This window comes from Bolinopsis microptera, chromosome 11, assembly GCF_026151205.1.
Source record: "Bolinopsis microptera isolate Bmic1 chromosome 11, MBARI_Bmic_1.0, whole genome shotgun sequence".
Taxonomy (NCBI): domain Eukaryota; kingdom Metazoa; phylum Ctenophora; class Tentaculata; order Lobata; family Bolinopsidae; genus Bolinopsis; species Bolinopsis microptera.
In genome coordinates, this window is record NC_087082.1 from 9,646,100 (window position 1) to 9,667,511 (window position 21,412).

Consider the following 21,412-nt stretch of genomic DNA (forward strand, 5'->3'; position numbering starts at 1 on the left):
TACAGTGAAGCTGCTAAAACAAATTATTTACAAATACCAAACATATTCTAAACAACTTATTAACAATCCCTTATAGCTCAACTCGGTGATTCGATTTTAATAAGACAATATTATAGCAAATAAAATTTAGTGATTAAAAACAACAAAATTATGTTAAAAGCCCATTAGTGGGATTAGTACAATAGTAAAAGATTAAAATGCTACTTCAAACAATTTATTATATTAAACCTTTCTCTGACAAAAATTTGTCGAATGTTTCCTTATCTTTATCCTTAAGAAATATTCTAAAACCTTTCAATAAGTCCTTGTGATTTGCCATAAACAAATCTGTAACATTGTCGATAAGTTTCACGATATTCTTTTCTGTCTTATACTCCTTCACGACCCCTCTGAATACTTCATACTCAGCGTCAGATAACGAACTTTTTAATGTTGCAGAGAAATTTTGGGATTTTGTCACTTTAGGTTGTTCTCTCTGGGTAGAAGCCAGAGGGCTACTCATAACGGATGTTATTTGCGACAAAGAGTTGAGGTTATTTTCTTTATCTTGTTTGGTAACAAGTCTGAATTTCTTTCTGGGATTTCTGATAGCCTCAGGTGTCTTGTAGTCCGTGGTAGATCGACTGCTTACCGGAGACATAGAAGGAGCAAAGGAGTAATCAGCCGAACCGGTACCGTTCAATGAGCTTATCAAGCTTACTCTCTTATCAGTTCGAGCCATTTTCCTGGGAGGCGGCGTAACTTCATGTGTAGAATCATCCAAGTTTGGTGCTGCAAATCTTTCTTTGGGTAAGTCCTTCTCGGTGGGTCTAAAGGCATCATACATGTTACTCAGTCGGTTGGTATTTGATGATTTAACAGGTTCTTCACTTTCTTCTTTCTCACATACCCTATTAACATGAAGTTTAAAGAATTGGGATAGTTCACGTAAACCGGAACCAAACTGCTCGTTTACCTTTGCAAATCCTCGTGCCCACTTAGGTAGCTCATCAACATTTGATCTGAATGAAAATCTTTTGTCCATAAAAATAACTGCCCCAAAGTCATCTTTGTGTCGAATAACTCGGCCGACAGCCTGGTTCACAGCTCGGGAGCTCTGTTGAATGTACCACTCTTGACCGTTCAACGAATTTGGTCTGTTTCTCTTCTGTTGATCCAGATAGTTGATTTTAGCACTCACTTTAGGGTCGTTTTTCGGTGGAAAAGGCAGGCCTGTTATGATTACAGCCCGTCCATGCATGTCCGCAAAATCAATACCTTCACTGGCTTTACCTCTGCAAACTGCAAACAGCATTGCTCCCGTAGCTCCATCTGTAGGGTTTCTGACTTTGTCATCAAATTCACTCATCAATTTTGCCATTTCGTTCTTAGATCGTGGCTCTGTGAAGCAGTGTTTAGTTTTCAGCATACGAGAGTAAATATTGGTGGTTTGCCAAGATTGGATGGTGTTGTTCATGACTCCGTAACTGGGAAAGAAAACCAAAACTCCGTTGGGAATTACTCTGAGTAGATTAACAATGGAAGTGCCCAAAGAGGAGAGGTATTTTGGGTTGCTTCTATTTGCGTATGTTGAAAGAAAATCAGTTCCATCACAGCCTTTACAGATTATCTGAAATGGAAACGATTATACCATAAATAAGATGCATTATAGATATTACAACTTTAATTTTATATCCACAAAATTGATTGTATCGTATTTGACGAAATACAAACACATCACAAAATACTGGCAAATAATGAGAAATAATGAGCTTCCAATTAAATGTTATATCCAATGATAGATATTGCAGGATTAGTACAGATCCAAATTGTAAAAATGTGTGAAACGTACCTGCACAGATATTTGACTTGGCTGAATGACATGAGGATTCTGTAAAGTGATAGGAAAAGGTATCCTCAATTCACAAGAAAAGGAATTTATTGGAGAAAGAGTACCACTGGTTAGTATAATGGAGTAAACACCACTCTTCACAAACTCCTCCATGGCTAGCCCAGGACTAAAACACCAGTAAGAAAGCTTGGTAATGAACTGTGGGGCAACTGATTCTATATTTTTATCAACCCAAGTCGAGGCTTTCCCTGACTTACCATATTTTGAATCCTTTTTCTCCTTCGACACATAACAAACATACTGGTGTTTGGAGGCCTCGCTCTGGTCGAGAGTCAAATCAAGTATCTGCATAAAGTTGTTGAGGACAACAAACGTGTTACCCACTAGTTTATTAGAACTGCTTAGAGATAACACTGATTCCATCTTTTGGAGAACCTCCGTAATCAACCCTTTTGTCTCTTGATTCACATTTATGGACACAAGCAGGTTTTTAAAAGTAGACTTGTCTATGATGTTACCTGATCCTTTTACTTCTAACTTATTGAATTCTCTTTCAAGAGACAGGAAAATAGCTTTCATAGTCAAAACATCCTCTTTTGTCAATTCACCACTGTCATAACTTGGCCCCGAACTTGTGCTAGCAGACCCATCGTCATCCAATATCCTTTGTAATGTCAACTGACAGTTTTCTATACAGTTAGCTATGTCTAAAGAAGTTATTTCAAATGAATACGATTCCTCACAAACCTTTTCTATGTTGTGAGCTTCATCGAAGATAACAATGGAATTTTCAAGTGTTATGTTTTGATTTTTCCTAGTTTTGCTATCAATAAGATAGTTATATGGCATGAAGATTATATCAGCACGTCTCAAGAGTTCTCTTGATGAATAATATGGACACATGGTCTTCTCCTTTGAAACTGAAACAAGTTCCTCAATATCCAGTATCTCCCCAAATATTGCGTCATTTATTTTCTTATCTACGTTAGTGTAGTGCACACAAGATCTTTCCTTCACTTTCGCACGGCAGGTGTGGATTTTTGCCATGTTGTTCTCGATGTTCATCACTTTGGGATGTAAACAGAGCTGATCTCTGGAGCCGAGCACACTCACTTTTGGTTTATATATCGTATTCTTGAGCTCGTTGACAACTTGTGAAATCTGAGAGTGAGTCCTTGATGCATATATAATTTTAGGAATAGCATTAAATCCCTCTAATGCTTGATTGTTCCCAGCAGCTTCATCCAATCCGGCAATATTAGCATTAGCTGCTATTCCACTGAGCTGAAGTTTGGCAATGTAAGTAAGTCGCCATGCAAGAACTGAGCACAGAAGGCACAATGTTTTACCAGTTCCAGTTGGAGATTCCAGAATTGCATTTTGTTTTGACTGAAGAGCTCTGATTACATGTCCCATGTAATCTTCCTGACATTTATAAGGAGAAAATGGAAAGTCAACATCTACATTGTTTACTGTCACTTGGGGCATTGCCTGCAACGAGATTTAAAATTACTTATTGTTAAATAAAATTACATTTTTTACAAATCTATTACATTTAATTGTCAAATGACGTAGTAAATTATATCACAGTTAATATTATATGGATATAAATGTTCAATGATATAGAGCGATTTCAAGAGTAGTGGTCCACATGGGTCCGAAAAAGCCGTACAGGCACTTGGGTCCTTATCCTTATCACTAGTCTCAATTGGATTCAGTTTACACAAAACATGAACATTTACAATCTAAACGTACACATTGACACTATATTTATTAGAAAGCTAAAATTATAAAATAATACGTGTGTGCGCAGCTTGGGCCGCGATGCATAAGAATTGATGCGTGTAGGGGCTAGGCTGGAGTACACTTGTTTATAGATTAATGAATTGCATTGTAAATATTTAGAATTGACGATATATTAGAATTAGAATCGCCAATACCGTTGGCCTTTCTTTAGGCTGATCTTTTCAGCGAGATGTTTTAGAAACTGTGAAGCCTCATTTGCCATTCCTCCTGTAGTACTGAACACCAGTGGCGTGAAGGTAGCCTTTTCAACATTGAGGACTCTGTCATTGTACTCACGTTATTTGCTTTTCTCGTGAGATTGGTACATCTGTGAGATGCTCTTGTTACTGTTGGACTGGGCTTGAGGGTGAAGTACCCTTACATCTGTGAATGCCCTGTCCAGCGGCGACCAAAACGATCTCGCACTGATGTCCAGTCTTGCACCATCCAGTGGCGTAACGAAGGGCCCTGCTGACCCCGCTGTGCAGGGGGGCGCCGTCTTAGGGGGGGCGCCAAATCGTCGTTTGAATGTGGGACAATTTCGAAAACTTAACTAAAGTACAAGCAAAACTGCGCGTTTTGCTCTAGATACACACTTTTTTAGAGATTTTACCGGCGTATCCTCTAAAATCACCTAATTTGTTCAATTTTAGGGAGGGGCACCAAAAGGGGAGGGGGCGCCAACAGGGGGGCGCCTTTTCGGCAGGGGGGCGCCAACAGGCAACGTTACGCCACTGGCACCATCCTGTCTATTTGTTTGCTGTGGCTTTTTTGGTGGTGTTGATGGTATGTTCAATGAAGTTAAGTTTGCTGTCCTAGCTAAGGTCACTCCTAGAAATGTAGCCGACTTAGACAGACCTATAATGTTGTTGCCAACTGTTATAGGTCTTAAAACCTTTCAGCTGTAATTGGGTTAATAGTTGTCTGTTACAGACAAGCCAATGTCTGTAATCTAGGTAAACTATAGGTAAAAATATAATATTAATCATAAGCTAAAATGTACTAATCTTTGTATTCTAAATGGGGAAAAGAAGAGACATTGTCAGTCAGTCGAGATAACTATTAAGTAAATGAAGCTCGTTTTCAGAATTTCACCTCATCAGTTTTTGTTAATCTGGGAGAGTTTCCTTGATACTATGATAAAAAGCAGCCTAGTATTGCACGTTATGAGGAGTGCATACCGAAATTTTGTAATTGCAAAGAATCCTGTAAAAAGGGTTACATACCATAAATCTGATTTGAAAGCCTGACATAGTCGAAGAAATCTTATGAGTTATCATAATTGCTTTTTACTCGTCTAAATTTCTTTGATCGAAGTTGTGCGCACCGATTTATTTCTCGAAATGCTTGCCCGCGAGGCAAGTGCTACGAAGAAGCGCGCGCCGGGCTTTTTCATTAACAATGAAAGTCATGAAGATAGCTGAAATACAGCCGCACATGATGGTATAAAATAAAACAAATCCCTTAATTTTTTCACGTGTAAAAATCCAAAAAGGTGGTCAAATGTGCCCTTTTTTGCTTAAAGTATAAATAATTTTTTGCAGTTGTATTGAATCAACCCAAAAATAGTCACATCGTGTTTTCGAAAATTTTTCCTTTCCGAAAAGTACCCATTTTATAATTCATATACCTTATCGAAGTTTGAATATTGTCACTCCGCAAGCGTTTTTGCCAAATTTTCGACGCGCAATACGCGCAAAAGCAAAAAGCATTTAGTTGATATTAATTGTCCAATTAATGGTTAAGTCTCAAAACGCATAGCAGAAAATTAAACACGTCTTTTTGCCCGTAAAAGCCTCTACTAAAAAGGGGTTCACCCTGATTTTCTTGTGAAATTTGATTTCGAGATAACAATTTACCAATGGCAATAAACTTAGGCGCGGCATGTGACCGAACTTTTGAGGGGGTTCCGGACTCCGGTGTCCGGATGCCCACCGGTGCCCGCGGGATTGACGGATGTTACTCGTCTAAATTTCTTCGAAGTAGCGCGCGCTGATTTCTTCCGACGGCAAGTGCTACGAAGTAGCGCGCGCCGGGTTGCTCTATCCAGAGCCCTTGCGCTTGCAGTAGCGCGCGCCCGCCTCACTTGTGAAACAAGCGCGCCCGCAGTGGCGCGAAAGCACATCGTTAGGTGAACGCGCCGGGCCAGATCATTAACAATGGTCAACCGCGGGAGAGCCACGTCCATATTTGGTTAAGGTGCTCTACTTGTATACTTGTTATGTTATGTAGCTAGTGCCAGTGGTCCCCTGAACTCGTATATGAATTTTCATCAAGATTTGACAAAAAATGACTAAGTTATGAGCTAAAAACCATATGCCAATATTTAGACATACGCACCAAATTTGATAGATTTTAGCCCTAGCCCATAAATTGGTCAATTATCAATATCTTGGATGAGACAAACTTTATATGAAAGGTAAGCCTATATTTCACATTTTCTATGATTATCAGCTCAGTATCTAGTTTACCTAATTGTGGATTTTGTGTTCAAATAATCGCAAAAAATGAACAAAATCGCCCATATCTCAGTTCGCGATATTTGCGAAACTGATTTTGCTCAAAACAATATAAATATAACTCAAAAGGGTTTCAATATTTTTCATTTTTACATGAAATTTTCAGAATCAACGTAGAATTATCACATTTCGACTTTAATTTTTTCCCTACTCTTGCCGAAGGCAAAAAGATCGTAGGGATCGGAATAAGTAATCGGGCTTGGATATATGAGGTGGCCCGATGGACCTGCGTTGTCGACAAAAGTCTGCTCCTTCGCAATATAGACCACTCCCCTATAATATATGTGTATAATAATGTGTATAAAAAGAGTCTGTATTGCACGCGCGACGCCACAGTTATGTGTTAAGGCGCATGTTATACACCCCGGCGAATGCCGCGGGCTTCATATTGCTACGCGAGTCAAAACAATTTTTAGGCTGAAATTCGTCAAGAGATCGATTGTCATTTCGTTCACGAACCTTTTAAAGATATTTGACAGTGCCGATTCCATCCCTTAAAGGATTTTCAATAGTGCCGAGGAAAAATAAAACATCAAATTCATTCATCTGAATATTAGTAAAGGTTATAATGATATCAAATCAAGATTTCAAACGCGTACAATCATTAACCCTAATCAAGTATTGTCAACTGTGATCAAAGATCATAGCAAAATATGCTATCCTATATGTAAGCTACAATGAGGAAGAAACAGCATTATACAACAGTATTACAATAATAAATATAGGTATAATATCAAAATGTAACTATTACTGCTTACAAGACAACTATAGCTAAAAGATTGGCTTAGAAGATTTAAAATTGACATGAAATTTATTTGCGGTTTATTTTAGAATGCAACACAAACACTGTACACATCAAATAGAATCTTTAAAAACATAAAAAAAGAGATCATACACTATTTGTCATTACATATTACAATTGTCCAAATACCACCTAATAACATATCTGACAACGGTTGAGTAGCTCAGACGAGTAATCTGTGGGCTATAGTGTCAGGCAGCGAATGATGGACGTCCATGGTTCGATGCCGGGCGTGGTATTTTGAACATTTTGTGAAATTCATCACTGCTTGAGAGGGTCCACTTCCAGTTACCGATTTTCTCCCCACAAAACATGTATTCATTCTCAGCTTGATCTGACGTATTTTCCAATATAGTTATTCCATGTTCCAATGAATTGTTAATCTTCAAATTTGAGATCAGCAGTCGGGTTCTGAAATATCAAATTCATTTAATTTTAACGTCAACGGGCAAGTAATTCTTCTACTAGTAAAATTGTGGTTTCCAGTTTCGGGCAAATTTTCAATATAGCTACATATCAAATTAGTAATGGAAGGGCCCTCCTACTTCCAGTTTATGTTTGTGGTCAGTTATGAATGATTCGATGCACGTGCAAATGACGCGCGGCTTTGTGCGCGCAAAGTTTATCAAAGCTTGCGCCAAATCTGTATCATGCCTTTGGTTTGTTTAAAATTTTATCAAATTCTCGAAGACTTTCGTCCCGATTTTTGTTCCGAAAATGTTCCAAAATTCCGGATTCATCAACTCTTAGAATATATGTCAATAGAATCCACGTTTTAGAAAACCTCGAGACAACTTTTAAACATTCTTTTAGTTTTAATTGTTATATTTATCCATTAAGTAAAGTAGACTTGACCTGCGATCCTGATGGGTAACAGTTGCGGTGGTCCTTTTAATGTGGTATGTTCCAAAACTGCTGTTAGCCCGAATTTGTGTTGTGATTTATTTCGACGGTTTATATCCCTTCAACCTGAGGTATTTATTGTTAGACTAACAAAAAATTTACTCAAAGCTGTCTTTCTTACAAATGTGTGAAATAGTCTTAAAATAGTTTCATAATTGTGACATAGAGTGAGATGAATTTTTCTTACGGGTGGAATTCCTGAGTGAGTTGTTACTTACTTACTTTGAGTACTTTGAGTAGGTTTTGCTGTGATCGCTTCAGGACAACAGTATCAAGTACGTCCTCCTATCACTCCACAGGGGTCTTTTTGTAAGTACCACTACCATTCCAAGAGTGAGTTGTTGTTAGTAGCGGTGTATCCTTTAGTCGGAGGTGTGTCGGGGAGTTCTTTAAGGAATTTAGCCAGTGACGATTTTAACAGGTCCAAAGTAGAGATGGAATTAATTTCTTTGGGGAGAAGATTCCACAGCTGTGCCGCTTTCACTCCAAACGAGTTTTCATAGTGAGTTGCCACAGAACGCTGTGATTTGTTGTTCAGTGCTGGTACAGTAGCTTTTATTCCATGTCGGGGGTTGTTTTTGAACAGCATGCCAATATCATTTGGGGCCAGGCCATTGAGAATTTTCCATGTGTGGATCAAGATGTACCTTTCTCGACGTCTCTGCAATGATACGATATTGAGTTTCGTGAGACTGGAATGTTCTAGATGAAAACATGCTGTAATGAATGTAATGTATTATACATTTATGGCGCCATGGCCATCTAACTTGTGAACATTAATTTCAATGTTTATATTATGTACATAATTATCTGATATTTAGACAATTATATGTTAGCGTACTATTAAATATGCTATAATAACTAAGATAACCGTACTCTATTATGACTTTGAATTCTCTCGGGTTCCCGGGATATAGGGGAACCATCCCCCCGATAATTTTCGTACCTTTTAAAACCTACTATGTATTTAGTTTTCATGGATCAAACAGATGATGAGTCAGACTCAAACATACAAGACGCCATAGCTTTGGAGACCATCGAAACAGGTACTCTTTGAATCTAGAAATTAACACCGTAAAATAAATATCTATCATAAAAATGTAGACCATCTGAAAAGGTACTCTTCGAATCTAGAAATTGATATCTTAAAATAGATATATTTCATTTAAAAGAGTAATTAATGCAACAAAATCATTTCTCAGGACACCCACTAATGTTTAATATAAATATACCTTGTTATAGTGTCATTATTTCGTAGTTTATCGACAAAACAGATAGGAACCGTTCACATATTACGTTATCACGTCAATTAGTCAATTTTGAACCCCTGTCCCCTTCCTACCTTCATAATCATTTTTACACAATAGCTATTGTGTCAAAATAAAACAAGCGTAATCTTTTGGAACCCCTCAGCTGAATAAGTCAACGACCACAATCAGGACGTTCTCGTATCGGTTAATTCAGCAGAATGATAGGCAACTTGATTGACGGTTAAATGAGGAGGGAGCCTGATGGCTTACCCCTTAGAACGACCACATAGTAGTGTTCTGTAAAAAAGGGCGGTCGAACTATTCGATTACCCTGTAGAATTAGAAGTCTAAGAACTCCAAATTAAAAACATTAATCAAACGTGCAGCGACATCCAGCTCCCACGATATTTTATAGAATTGACAGTGGCACAAAACATGGCTATAATTATATTGGCTATTGTATAAACCCTTGCATTTTGCAAATTAAAAAAGAACTTGAAATAGTCACGCGAAAAATTTACCCCTCCATTTCATGCTTCTTTTTCATGTGACTATTTAAAGTCCTTTTATGTTTAAAATTTTTGACGCACAACAAACATGGATGTCGCTGCACACTTCTGTGGACGTCCTGGATGTGCGCTCTGAGCCTGTGCCTATCTGTGTGGGATATACCACAGATGGCACAGTTAAATTTTGCTGGGCGTACTTCATCATGTACGCTCCTTACGTGCTTTCTTAGGCTTTGACGGTGATTGTAATGTTTATGACATACATTACAAATGTGCTCTTCTGTTGAGGAGGGCGGAAATCTTAGAACTAGTATATAGTTACTTAATTGCAATAGTTGTAATGTCAACAGTATTGAACAGAATTTAAAAACTGAATGCTATCAAAATTTCCTCGCAGAACCTGGAAAAAAAAAGAAAACCACGCAGAAGGAAGTCCAATTTATCAAGGAAGAAGAATTCGAAACGGAATGCTCAAATTCTAGTGTCAGGAAATGTGAGTGACAATTTCTCCAATTAGAATGAATGCGTATGAAAACAAAACCAGGCATTACAGGAATTCATAGTTAATATTATACTGCTGGTAGGCGTTATCTTGATATCCCGTGAGGCCCGGTATATAGACTAGAGGTTTGACTGTACATTCATAATATTCACTTTACAGAAACGGGATATTCCAGATGCCCTCGGATTTGTCAATAATCTAACCAAGATCAACAAACTTCAACATGCGTGCACGATAGGGGATCTGGACGAAACCCGGAGACTTATGGAAAATCTAAGTTACTCTCAGTTGTTAAAACGAGACACAAGTGGTGATACAGCCCTTCATAACGCGATAATTAACGGTAAATGACTCCACAGTAATACAGTAAACAACTGCTTTACGCTTATCAATAATACTGAAGTGACTTTAAAAAGAAGAATGTGGAAAACAGCATTGACCATATTATTCATATGCCTCTTTCTAGGTCTAAGAATCATAAAGCAGTTGGGGAATAACAACGTCCCGGGATTAGTTTCTGATTCAGACGGCTATAAACACAAAGAGCAGCAGGATTACAGTATCGAAGGTGAAAATACCGAGCAGAGAGAGAGAGCCGACATATAGCTATAGTCAACGCGACTTAGACGGCTGGGTGTAACTTATTAGTTATTGCTCGATGTATCAGAGCGCGTCTCAGTCTTGCACGTGTTGTTAAGCTGCTACACATATTATAATCTGACGGCATAATATAGCAGAGTCTAGAATGTTCGCTTAACTACAATTATAAAGTGAGGATGTGTGATGGATCGTTTCGATACTTTGCAGTTCTAACTTCTAATAGGAATGTAAGTGTACTGTGTACAGTGTAACTGAAGACTGCAATCTGCTTAACATAAATATGGATGCAACAATATATTATATATCTATTTCAGGAAATTCAATATCAAGAAGATCAACAGTTCGAAAGGCAGAAGCAACAACAGAAAGAGGTTTAAGATAATGTTTTTAAGTATTCATTCCCCGCAATAAAAGAATAAACGAGTAGATCTGTCGCACTGCAACTGCATCAACAAACCGGTTTATAGACTTATCTGAACGTAACTAACACTGTGTATAAGTATTACAAAGCGCTTCATTGATTTTAACAATTAACACTTTTTCCAGAGAACTTCTCAATATGGTAAACAAGTCGTTCGCAACATCGCAGATAAGCATATGGCGAAGGGAATACGCCTATTTCTCTTTTCCTGATGCCTACAAACAGTAGCTACGAAGATCAAGAAGCTCCCCGCCTTCAGCAAACTCCTAGAGATACCAGAAGAAGACTCCTTCTACCCTCTCCCCTTTACTGGAGAGAATCTCTCTCAGAAGCTCAAGCTAAAGGATTGTCTGTTCGATAAAACACCTGGCTCTAAGAAGAATAAAGAGGTTCGAAATTTTAAACTTTTAAACAGGTTCTCATTGCTACATTCTTACTGAGGTCAGAGTTATATCAAAAGGTATTTAAGTTGCCAGCTAACAAGATTTTGAAACTTTAAAGTGCACCTTAGTTTTAAATACAACTAGACGATAAACCTGCTGAAAAAGTGCGAAAATTAAAGACTTATTATTCCCAGGTTAGACCCAGAACGGTGAACGAGCCGCCCAGAGGTGCCGTTCCTGTTAGGACAGCCGGTTTCCACAAAAGGAATGAAGAAAGATAGAACAATTTAAAATGTTCGATTGTGAAATGCATTATGTTTATTTTGTTTGTTTTCCGATATATGTTTGAAGAGTTGACTTCAAGTTTTAGTAGAGTTTAGAAGAGTTTTAGTAACTTATCTACCAGTTGATATAAAATGACTGACACACAATGTTACGTATTTTACCCTTTTCCAAAGAGTACGATTTTAAATACTATGATTAATGAAAGCATGCTATTAAAAATAGAGTACATACCATTGTTCGAAGTCTGCAAAATCGGACGGGCTGACGATTGTTATCGGCTGCGTTCTCATATTTGAGCTAATTTAAAATATAGAAGGTTAAACGACTATCAATTATACCAGACAGCATCAGCAAAAACTCTATCCAATAATGAACATAGCATAGGTGATGTAAGCAGTTTCCATCGGGCAACAGTGGACGATGAACAGTTTAACTAAATCGCAAACACAGCGTACATCAACATATTTGTATTATTAACACAGCGTGTAAAACAGATGACGCGCGTTGAACACAAGCGAATTCAAACTGTCAAATTTGACGCTGGCTCCAATATCAGGAAAGAATCATGAAACCAAGGCAACTGGATTCTATTATCCAACGCGACATTGGTTTGAGCGCATTATCGACACGTTTTAAATGCGCAAAATATTTTTGTGCGCGGCACTAGCATTTTAAATTTTCAAAATTCAAATCATAGCCAGAGTTATGGTCATTTTTCCAGACAAATTTTGAGGCAAATTTTACGTGTAAATTATCCATTTTTCATTCATGATCACTCATAATTTGAACAATTTACCTTGGATTGAATTGAACTTTTCAGTATTCGATAATTAAGACAATTATTTTAAGAACAGAGTAGTTTTAAAGCTAAACATTCGCAATTTGTCTTAACAGGAGTCTTGGGGGAATTATAAAAATGGAATTTAAACGTTTTAGCGGCGCATGAAGCCCGCGGCGTTCGCTGGGGTGTTATATCTCCGCCAAAAGCACATCCAATTTGATACGTATGAAATATGTCTATAACTTCCTTGATTATGCACTTAGTTGGTGTTTTACGACCAAAATTTAACGGGGAATCGTTTAAGATCACTTTTGAGGCACCTCGACAAAAGCTTCTCACGCTATTGTGCTTGTTATGGAGAAATACGTCAGTAGCGTTTTTGAGCTTGTTATTCTCTTTCAAAAGTATTCCAAGTGATTTGTATAAATGCATATATTAACTCTGAATACATTGCAAAATAAATCGTCTCAATTCATGAAGTTTGAAAGAAGTTACAGCAATGCGCGCAATTTGGGGAGTGTGCTTTTGGCGGAGATATAAACTGCGCCTATGTGTTAATTACATAATTAATTACAGGCATAGCAATAGGGTGGCGGATTTTGTATCGAATTTTTGAATCAAATACCGTTTTAAAGTTTATTTAAAATAAATAAGGATGGTGAAAGTTTTTTCGAAAATGGACTTGACCGAACTAAGAGAATGGCTAATAAACAAAACAATAATTGTCGCTGATCCAGTCTATAAGGGAGCCGGTCCATTGCTCCAACGATCCTCTCTAATTGACCTGCCAAGCCTTAGGGGAGCACCGTTGTTCCTGTGATCATGTACGCAAAATGTATCAACTGAGGTCACGTGATGGAGCCAAGAGCCCCTAGCGGCCTAATTACCGGTTTACACATACAACCACGAACGTTCGCGTTTGAATCTTGAGTTAAATGGTTGGTTTACAATATGTTAAGTATAATATAATCTTCAGCGTACACTCTACACCTAATATAAAGACATCAGCGGGACATCAGCCTTTCCTGCTATAATTATGCGGAAGATTAATTGCCAGAAAACCGAAAGTTTACAACGAGAAATATTATACAACTTTGATAGATGTTGGTAATGATAGATGTAACTATACAATTAACTACAAGTAAACTTAAACCTCAACGAAGCAATTCATCTCTCGTGACAACGAAGCAGCTTTCTCAAGGTACCCTCGTGGTTCTAAAGCGGTATTCTCAAGAAACTCTTGTGGCACTCTAGCGGCACTCAAGCGGCTTTATCAAGGCACTCTCGAGGCACTCTCGTGGCATTCTAGTGGCACTCTAGTGGCACTCTCGTGGCACTCTCGTGGCACTCTATTGGCACTTAAATGGCATCATCAAGGCACTCTCGTGCCACTCAAGCGCTATTCTCGTGGCACTCTCGTCACAATCTCGTGGCTCTCACGTGACACTCTCAGGGCACTCTCGTGACACTCTCATGGCACTCTCGTGGAACTCTCATGGCACTCTCGTGGAACTCTCGTGGCACTCTCGTGGCACTCTCGTGGCACCCAAGCGTCAATCTCAATGCACTTAAGCGGCATTCTCAAGGCACTCTCGTGGCAGTCACGTGGCACTCACGTGGCACTCACGTGGCACTCACGTGGCACTCAAGCAACATTCTCAAGGCACTCAAGCGGCATCCTCAAGGCACTCTCGTGTTACTCAAGCGGCATTTTCAAGGCACTCTCGTGGCACTCTCGTGGCACTCTCGTGAAACTCTCATGGCATTCTCGTTGCAGTCTCGTGGCACTCAAGCGTCAATCTCAATGCACTTAAGCGGCATTCTCAAGGCACTCTCGTGGCAGTCACGTGGCACTCACGTGGCACTCACGTGGCACTCACGTGGCACTCACGTGGCACTCACGTGGCACTCACGTGACACTCACGTGGCACTCACGTGGCACTCAAGCAACATTCTCTAGGCACTCAAGCGGCATCCTCAAGGCACTCTCGTGTTACTCAAGCGGCATTTTCAAGGCACTCTCGTGGCACTCAAGCGGCAGTCTCAAGGCACTCTTGTGGCACTCTAGCGGCACTATAGCAGCTTTATCAAGGCACTTTCGTGGCACTCTCTAAGCACTCTCATGGCACTCTTGTGGCACTCTTGTGGCACTCTCATGGCACTCTCATGGCACTCAAGTGGCATCATCAAGGCACTCTCGTGCCACTCAAGCGCTATTCTCGTGGCACTCTCGTCACACTCTCGTTGCACTCTTGTGGCACTCACGTGACACTCTCATGGCACTCCCGTGGAATTCTCGTGGCGCGCTCGTGGCACTCTCGTGGCATACTCGTGGCATACTCGTGGCACTCTCGTGGCACTCTCGTGGCACTCTCGTGACACACTCGTGGCACTCTCGTGGCACTCTCGTGGCACTCTCGTGGCACTCTCGTGGCACTCTCGTGGCACTCTCGTGGAACTCTCGTGGCACTCTCGTGGCATTTTCGTGGCACTCTCGTTGCACTCTCGTGGCGCTCTCGTGGCACTATCGTGGCACTCTCGTGGCACTCTCGTGGCACTCTCGTGGCACTCTCGTGAAACTCTCGTGGCATTCTCGGTGCAGTCTCGTGGCACTCAAGCGTCAATCTTAAGGCACTTAAGCGGCATTATCAAGGCACTCAAGCGGCATTATCAAGGCACTCTCGTGCCACTCAAGCGGCATTTTCAAGGCAATCTCGTGGCACTCAAGCGGCAGTCTCAAGGCATTCTTATGGCACTCTAGCGGCTTTATCAAGGCACTTTTGTGGCACTCTCGAGGCACTCTCGTGGCCTTCTCGTGGCACTCTCGTGGCACTCTCGTAGAACTCTCGTGGCATTGTCGTAACACACTTGTGGCACTCTCGTGGCATACTCGTGGCATACTCGTGGCACTCTCGTGGCACTCTCGTGGCACTCTCGTGACACACTCGTGGCACTCTCGTGGCACTCTCGTGGCACTCTCGTGGCACTCTCGTGGAACTCTCGTGGCACTCTCGTGGCATTTTCGTTGCACTCTCGTGGCGCTCTCGTGGCACTCTCGTGGCACTCTCGTGGCACTCTCGTGGCATTCTCGTGAAACTCTCGTGGCAGTCTCGTTGCAGTCTCGTGGCACTCAAGCGTCAATCTCAAGGCACTTAAGCGGCATTCTCAAGGCACTCTCGTGGCACTCAAGCAACATTCTTAAGGCACTCAAGCGGCATTATCAAGGCACTCTCGTACCACTCAAGCGGCATTTTCAAGGCAATCTCGTGGCACTCAAGCGGCAGTCTCAAGGCACTCTTATGGCACTCTAGCGGCTTTATCAAGACACTTTTGTGGCACTCTCGAGGCACTGTCGTGGCACTCTCGCGGCACTCTCGTGGCACTTTCGTGGCACTTTTGTGGCACTCTCGTGGCACTCTCGTAGAACTCTCGTGGCATTGTCGTAACACACTTGTGGCACTCTCGTGGCATTCTCGTGGCAGTCACGTGACTCAAGCAACATTCTCAAGGCACTCAAGCAGCATCCTCAAAGCACTCTCGTACCACTCAAGCGGCATTTTCAAGGCACTCTTGTGGCACTCTACCGGCACTCTAGCGGCTTTATCAAGGCACTCTTGTACCACTCAAGCGGCATTTTCTAGGCACTCTTGTGGCACTCTAGCGGCACTCTAGCGGCACTCTAGCGGCTTTATCAAGGCACTCTCGTGGAACTCTCGTGGAAATCTCCTGGCACTCTCGCGTGGCACTGTCGTGGCACTCTCGTGGTACTGTCGTGGCATTTTCGTGGTACTGTCGTGGCATTCTCATAACAATCTTGTGGCACTCTCTTGGCACTCTCGTTCCACTCTCGTGACACTCTCTTGGCACTCTCGTGCCACTCAAGCGGCATCCTCAAGGCACTCTCGTGGCACTCAAGCAGAATTTTCAAGGCACTCTTGAGAATGGCGCTTGAATGTCACGAGAGTGCCTTGAGAGTTCCTTGATAAAGCCGCTTGAGTGCCGCTAGAGTGCCACAAGAGTTTCTTGAGAATACCGCTTTAGAACCACGAGGGTACCTTGAGAAAGCTGCTTCGTTGTCACGAGAGATAAATTGCTTCGTTGAGGTTTAAGTTTACTTGTAGTTAATTGTACCTATAGTTACATCTATCATTACCAACATCTATCAAAGTTATATAATATTTCTCGTTGTGCCACGAGAGTGCCACTAGAGTGCCACTAGAGTGCCACGAGAGTGCCTCGAGAGTGCCTTGATAAAGCCGCTTGAGTGCCGCTGAAAAGCCGCTTCGTTGTCACGAGAGATGAATTGCTTCGTTGAGGTTTAAGTTTACTTGTAGTTAATTGTACCTATAGTTACATCTATCATTACCAACATCTATCAAAGTTGTATAATATTTCTCGTTGTAAACTTTCGGTTTTCTGGCAATTAATCTTCCGCATAATTATTGCAGGAAAGGCTGATGTCCCGCTGATGTCTTTATATTAGGTGTAGAGTGTACGCTGAAGATTATATTATACTTAACATATAGTAAACCAACCATTTAACTCAAGATTCAAACGCGAACGTTCGTGGTTGTATGTGTAAACCGGTAATTAGGCCGCTAGGGGCTCCTGGCTCCATCACGTGACCTCAGTTGATACATTTTGCGTACATGATCACAGGAACAACGGTGCTCCCCTAAGGCTTGGCAGGTCAATTAGAAAGGATCGTTGGAGCAATGGACCGGCTCACTTATAAACTGGATCAGCGACAATTATTGGTTAGTTTATTAGCCATTCTTTTAGTTCGGTCAAGTCCATTTTCGAAAAGACTTCCACTAGCTCACTAGGGGGTGCACGATAAAAATAAACTTGCTCGGATTTTAAAAAATTTTGTACCATTGTTTTCTAGAGACTGTGAGAATTTTCACAATACCAAATTTGTCATACCTTTTTGGAAAGATCAGTGAGTTTCGCCTAGGTGCCATATTTGATGGTGCGCGGCTTTTGGAGCAAAAGTAGCTGTAAAAGTCGCGTAATTTGACCAAATTTGACCAAATTCGTTGATTTTTGTCGTATTATTTGGATATATCTTCAGTTCCTTGAATGAGATCATTCTGAAATTTGGCGACGACCTTCCAATAGGGCTTTCACAACTGTCCGAAAAATTTGGTGGATATCGGAGTTGATATAGTGATGAAAATGGGGCAAAATACGCTGCTTTTAGCTGTAATATAATGTCTGATGGTTGGATATCAATATGCTTTAAATTTTTCGGACACTTTCCTTGTAAGTGTATAAGTAAGCTTACCAATTTTTGTTGCAATTGGAGGTCGGGAAGGATACTTAATATCTATTTGTTTGAAGAAAATTGTGCTGGCCGAAATTAGCGCTAAAAAACCATCCAACAGTCGGCACGCGCGGCTCACTGTCGATGGCGCACTACTGACTACCTACTTCCACCATCCTTATTTATTTTAAATAAACATTAAAACGGTATTTGATTCGAAAATTCGATACAAAATCCGCCACCCTGGCTTGGCTAAAAAATGCCTTGAAAAATTTCGTGGCTCAACTCCATCGGAATCTAGACCAACGGGCCACGCCCTTATTTTTCGAGGCCCTTATAGTTATACAGGTAAAATTCTTAAAATTACCGTTTTTGACCTTTAAACGTCTAGATAGGGTCCCGAAAGCAATGGAGCGTAACAGAAATGTGATAAAAAGGTTAACTTTAGTCAAGGTCTCATGTCTCTACGACCTTAGCATCAACATGTCTCAGGTCTCTGCGCCTCCATTCAATGGTCAGCGCGCGCGTCTTACGGTCGATGGCACACGGACTACATATAACAGCTATAGGATGATCAATGATGATTAATCACTATACACTTGACTTTCACTTTTGCTCTAACCAGTGCCCTCTCGCTTGCAGTAGCGCGCGACCGCCGAAGGCGGCAAAGATTTAAATTTGTGAAACAATTAACGGGCGATACTCGTAAAATATCTGTTCCATATATCGACGAGTCCAACTCGGCGCGCGTCCTGGTAGGTTGTAAACCTACAATAGTACAATGAAACAAGCGCGTCACGCAGTACGCGTAGACACATGGCTATGTGAACTTGTAGAGCGATGCGTTACTGCGCCGCGTCTTGTAGGTTTACAACCTACCAGGACGCGCGCCGAGTATGGAACAGATATTTTACGAGTATCATCCCGGATAGCAACCAGTTTTTGGTGCTTGACGACTGTTACACACGAATCAATCTTGTAGCGCGATGCACTACTGGGTCGCGCCGCGCATCAAATAATTCTTCTCGCAATCACTTCGGTAGATCGCCGAGATGCACCACTGTGCCTCACCGAGCTGCGAAGGATTGACATCGTGAATCAAGGATCAATCATCAATTTAAGTGTTATTTTGGTGAAACAAGCTTAATAAATTACCGAGTGATAAAATTCAGCAAGTCAAAATTAAAACAAATAAAATTATGCTATCACTATCAGCTGATAGACCATAGACTCGTGGCTGATTATTTAAGTTTAACAGTTAATCGACACTGAATCACTGAATGGTAAAAAGCGAATACAAAGTTAAGAACAGATGTTACTTTACATTTACATTCAAGAAGCAACTAATATCAAAATTGCTATATGTAGGCGGTGCACGATAAAAATAAACTTGCTCGGATTTTCAAAATTTTTGTACCATCGTTTTCTAGAGACTGTGAGAATTTTCACAGTACCAAATTTATCATACCTTTTTGGAATGATCAGGGAGTTTCGCCTAGGTGCCATATTTGATGGTGCGCGGCTTTTGGAGCAAAATTAGGTGTAAAAGTCGCGTAATTTGACGAAATTCGTTGATTTTTGTCGTATTATTCTGTCATATCTTCGGTTCCTGAACATGAATCATGCTGAAAATTTGTCAGAACCTTCCAATCATACTTAACTACCGAACCTAATTTAGTTGGGAGAGATTGGCCTTGACTAAGAAGTCTAAAAATGACAAAATAGGTATAAATTCGTTGATAACTCAAATTCTGAGCATCGAAATTGCTCAAACTAAATTAGGTTCAGTAGAACATAAGTGTTTATGTAAGTTGATTCACGATGTCAATCCTTCGCAGCTCGGTGAGGCACAGTGGTGCATCTCGCCGATCTACCGAAGGATTGATGCATAACAACAAGACACGCGCCAAAGACGCGCAGTTTACTGAGTGATGCCCACGATTTCTTTAAACACATTGATGTCATTATAATTTAGCGTGACCGGTGATAGTACGAGAATGGAAACACATGTATAATTTACTAAACAAGGATTCTACGTTAACAGACTTGACTTCAAAGATAAGTTCTATTAACTGTCGTACTAACTCTCGTGCAAACTCTCGGGATTGCAATTATAATTATATTCGACTGAAAGAACGTGATAGATTCATACTGATCCATGATCCATCAGCCATCTCCATTATATAATTTTTTCTAAGGGGTCGTTCTCATATTACGTAAGATCAATATAATACTTGAGCAATTGTTTACAAAACAGTTCTGGTAAATCACCTTTCTTAACTGTTAACATCGTTAAATGGTAACTTAAAATATAGCGATGATATATTATGGTCAATGTCCCGGGACAAACAAAATTTTAAATAAAACCTTCAAGGACAAACTGAAATATGTTTATATAAGTCAAAACTGACACAGAACTCATATTTGTGATCTGGTATTGGTTACTTAAACTAATTTAATTGAACATGAAGTTTGACGTTGGAGCTTTTCACTTTACAGTTTAAAAAACCTTTTCTAAATAATTGAATAGGGTGAATACTGAGGGATCGTTCACATATTACGTAATCGTCTTTTGGAACATTTTTACCCGCCGCCCCCCCCCCCTCTTCGTGATCAGTTTTACACATGGTTATTATGTCAAAATTACACTAGCGTAATCATTCGGAACCCCCCCCTCCCCCCAGCTGATAACGTAATATGTGAACGACCCCTGAATAGTGAATACTAAATAGTGAATACTGAATAGTACATTAGGCACTTGCACTCAAGCCAGTAACAATATTAACATTATTAACATTTATTAATGCTTTCTTCACCCGGAAAACCCTGTTTTACTTCTCCCTCGGTGACACAAGACCGTGAGCCGTGACACTTAGTCACAATAATTAAGTCATAAGTCTTCTATTTAACCTAATACTTATAAAGTAAGCCTCCGGAAAACAGGTGCACGTTGTCGGGTGCACGCTGTCGGAAATGTTGTTTCTGTTGCTGATCCAAGATGATTCTTGTAGATTTGATTCAGCTCAGCAGTACAATCACTGTCTTCAAATAAATATTGTCCCAGTTCTGCAGTCTCGAGTGTTTTTGCCTAGAAGGCAGATCTGAAGAAATACGTGTATATTAGGAATAAGGATAAGCTTATAGTCCAGAATTACACACCAATTTTATACTATCGATATGAGTCACATTTAAATTTCCTGTAAGTTTCGTCAAATTTAATTTATTACAGTGGGTGTGGCACGCCAATCCCTCTTTTTCGCTATTGTCACCATGAAGGTGAGAACGCTTTCAGCTAAGAATTTTCGTAAAATGTCATCAATTACAGTAGGTGTGGCATGTCACGTTGAACTCAAAACTCACAATTAAGTTGATTGTTTTATCTGTTTGTTTTTAGCCAGCTAAAGTTGATTTATACGTGTATCACTTTTATGATTTAAAAATCCCCCTTCAGTCCAAGTTGATTCAACTTAATTTAAGTAGCATTGTAGTCATAGTCTGTTGTCAACATTTTCTCAAGATTTTCAAGATCAAATAAAAATTTTTAAATGCCTATCTCAAACTTCGGCTGAGTCAAA

At 40.3% G+C, this 21,412-nt stretch overlaps 3 protein-coding genes across 6 annotated transcripts in view; all 3 read right to left on the bottom strand.

Moving 5' to 3' along the window:
* LOC134823523 (uncharacterized) overlaps positions 1-21,412 on the bottom strand; it is a 71,330-nt gene that overhangs the window by 17,201 nt on the left and 32,717 nt on the right. The gene's annotated exons all lie outside the window — the stretch shown is intronic.
* The window catches only part of LOC134823521 (protein phosphatase 1G-like), a 63,611-nt gene that overhangs the window by 9,477 nt on the left and 32,722 nt on the right, over positions 1-21,412 (bottom strand). For 2 of the 3 annotated variants that reach the window (XM_063835012.1, XM_063835010.1), the window contains exon 1: positions 20-23. The exons of the other annotated variant lie outside the window; for it this stretch is intronic. The gene's annotated coding sequence lies outside the window, so the exon portion shown is untranslated. Of the gene's footprint in view, positions 1-19; positions 24-21,412 lie in introns of those variants that run through there. 3 annotated transcript variants of the gene reach the window in all.
* On the bottom strand, positions 115-4,869 carry LOC134823614 (regulator of telomere elongation helicase 1-like). Its single transcript, XM_063835145.1, has 3 exons — positions 4,843-4,869; positions 1,832-3,322; positions 115-1,609 (listed from the first exon to the last, which is right to left on the bottom strand). Exons 1-3 carry the CDS (start codon positions 4,867-4,869, stop codon positions 218-220), a joined length of 2,910 nt encoding a protein of 969 aa, XP_063691215.1. The 3' UTR covers positions 115-217.

Coding starts and splice junctions, on each gene's coding strand:
- LOC134823614 (XM_063835145.1), bottom strand. CDS start 4,869: ATGTCAGGCTTTCAAATCAGATTTATG. Junction 3,323..4,842: donor GCTTTCAAATCAGATTTATG/GTATGTAACCCT, acceptor ATCTCGTTGCAG/GCAATGCCCCAAGTGACAGT. Junction 1,610..1,831: donor CAAGTCAAATATCTGTGCAG/GTACGTTTCACA, acceptor TTTCCATTTCAG/ATAATCTGTAAAGGCTGTGA.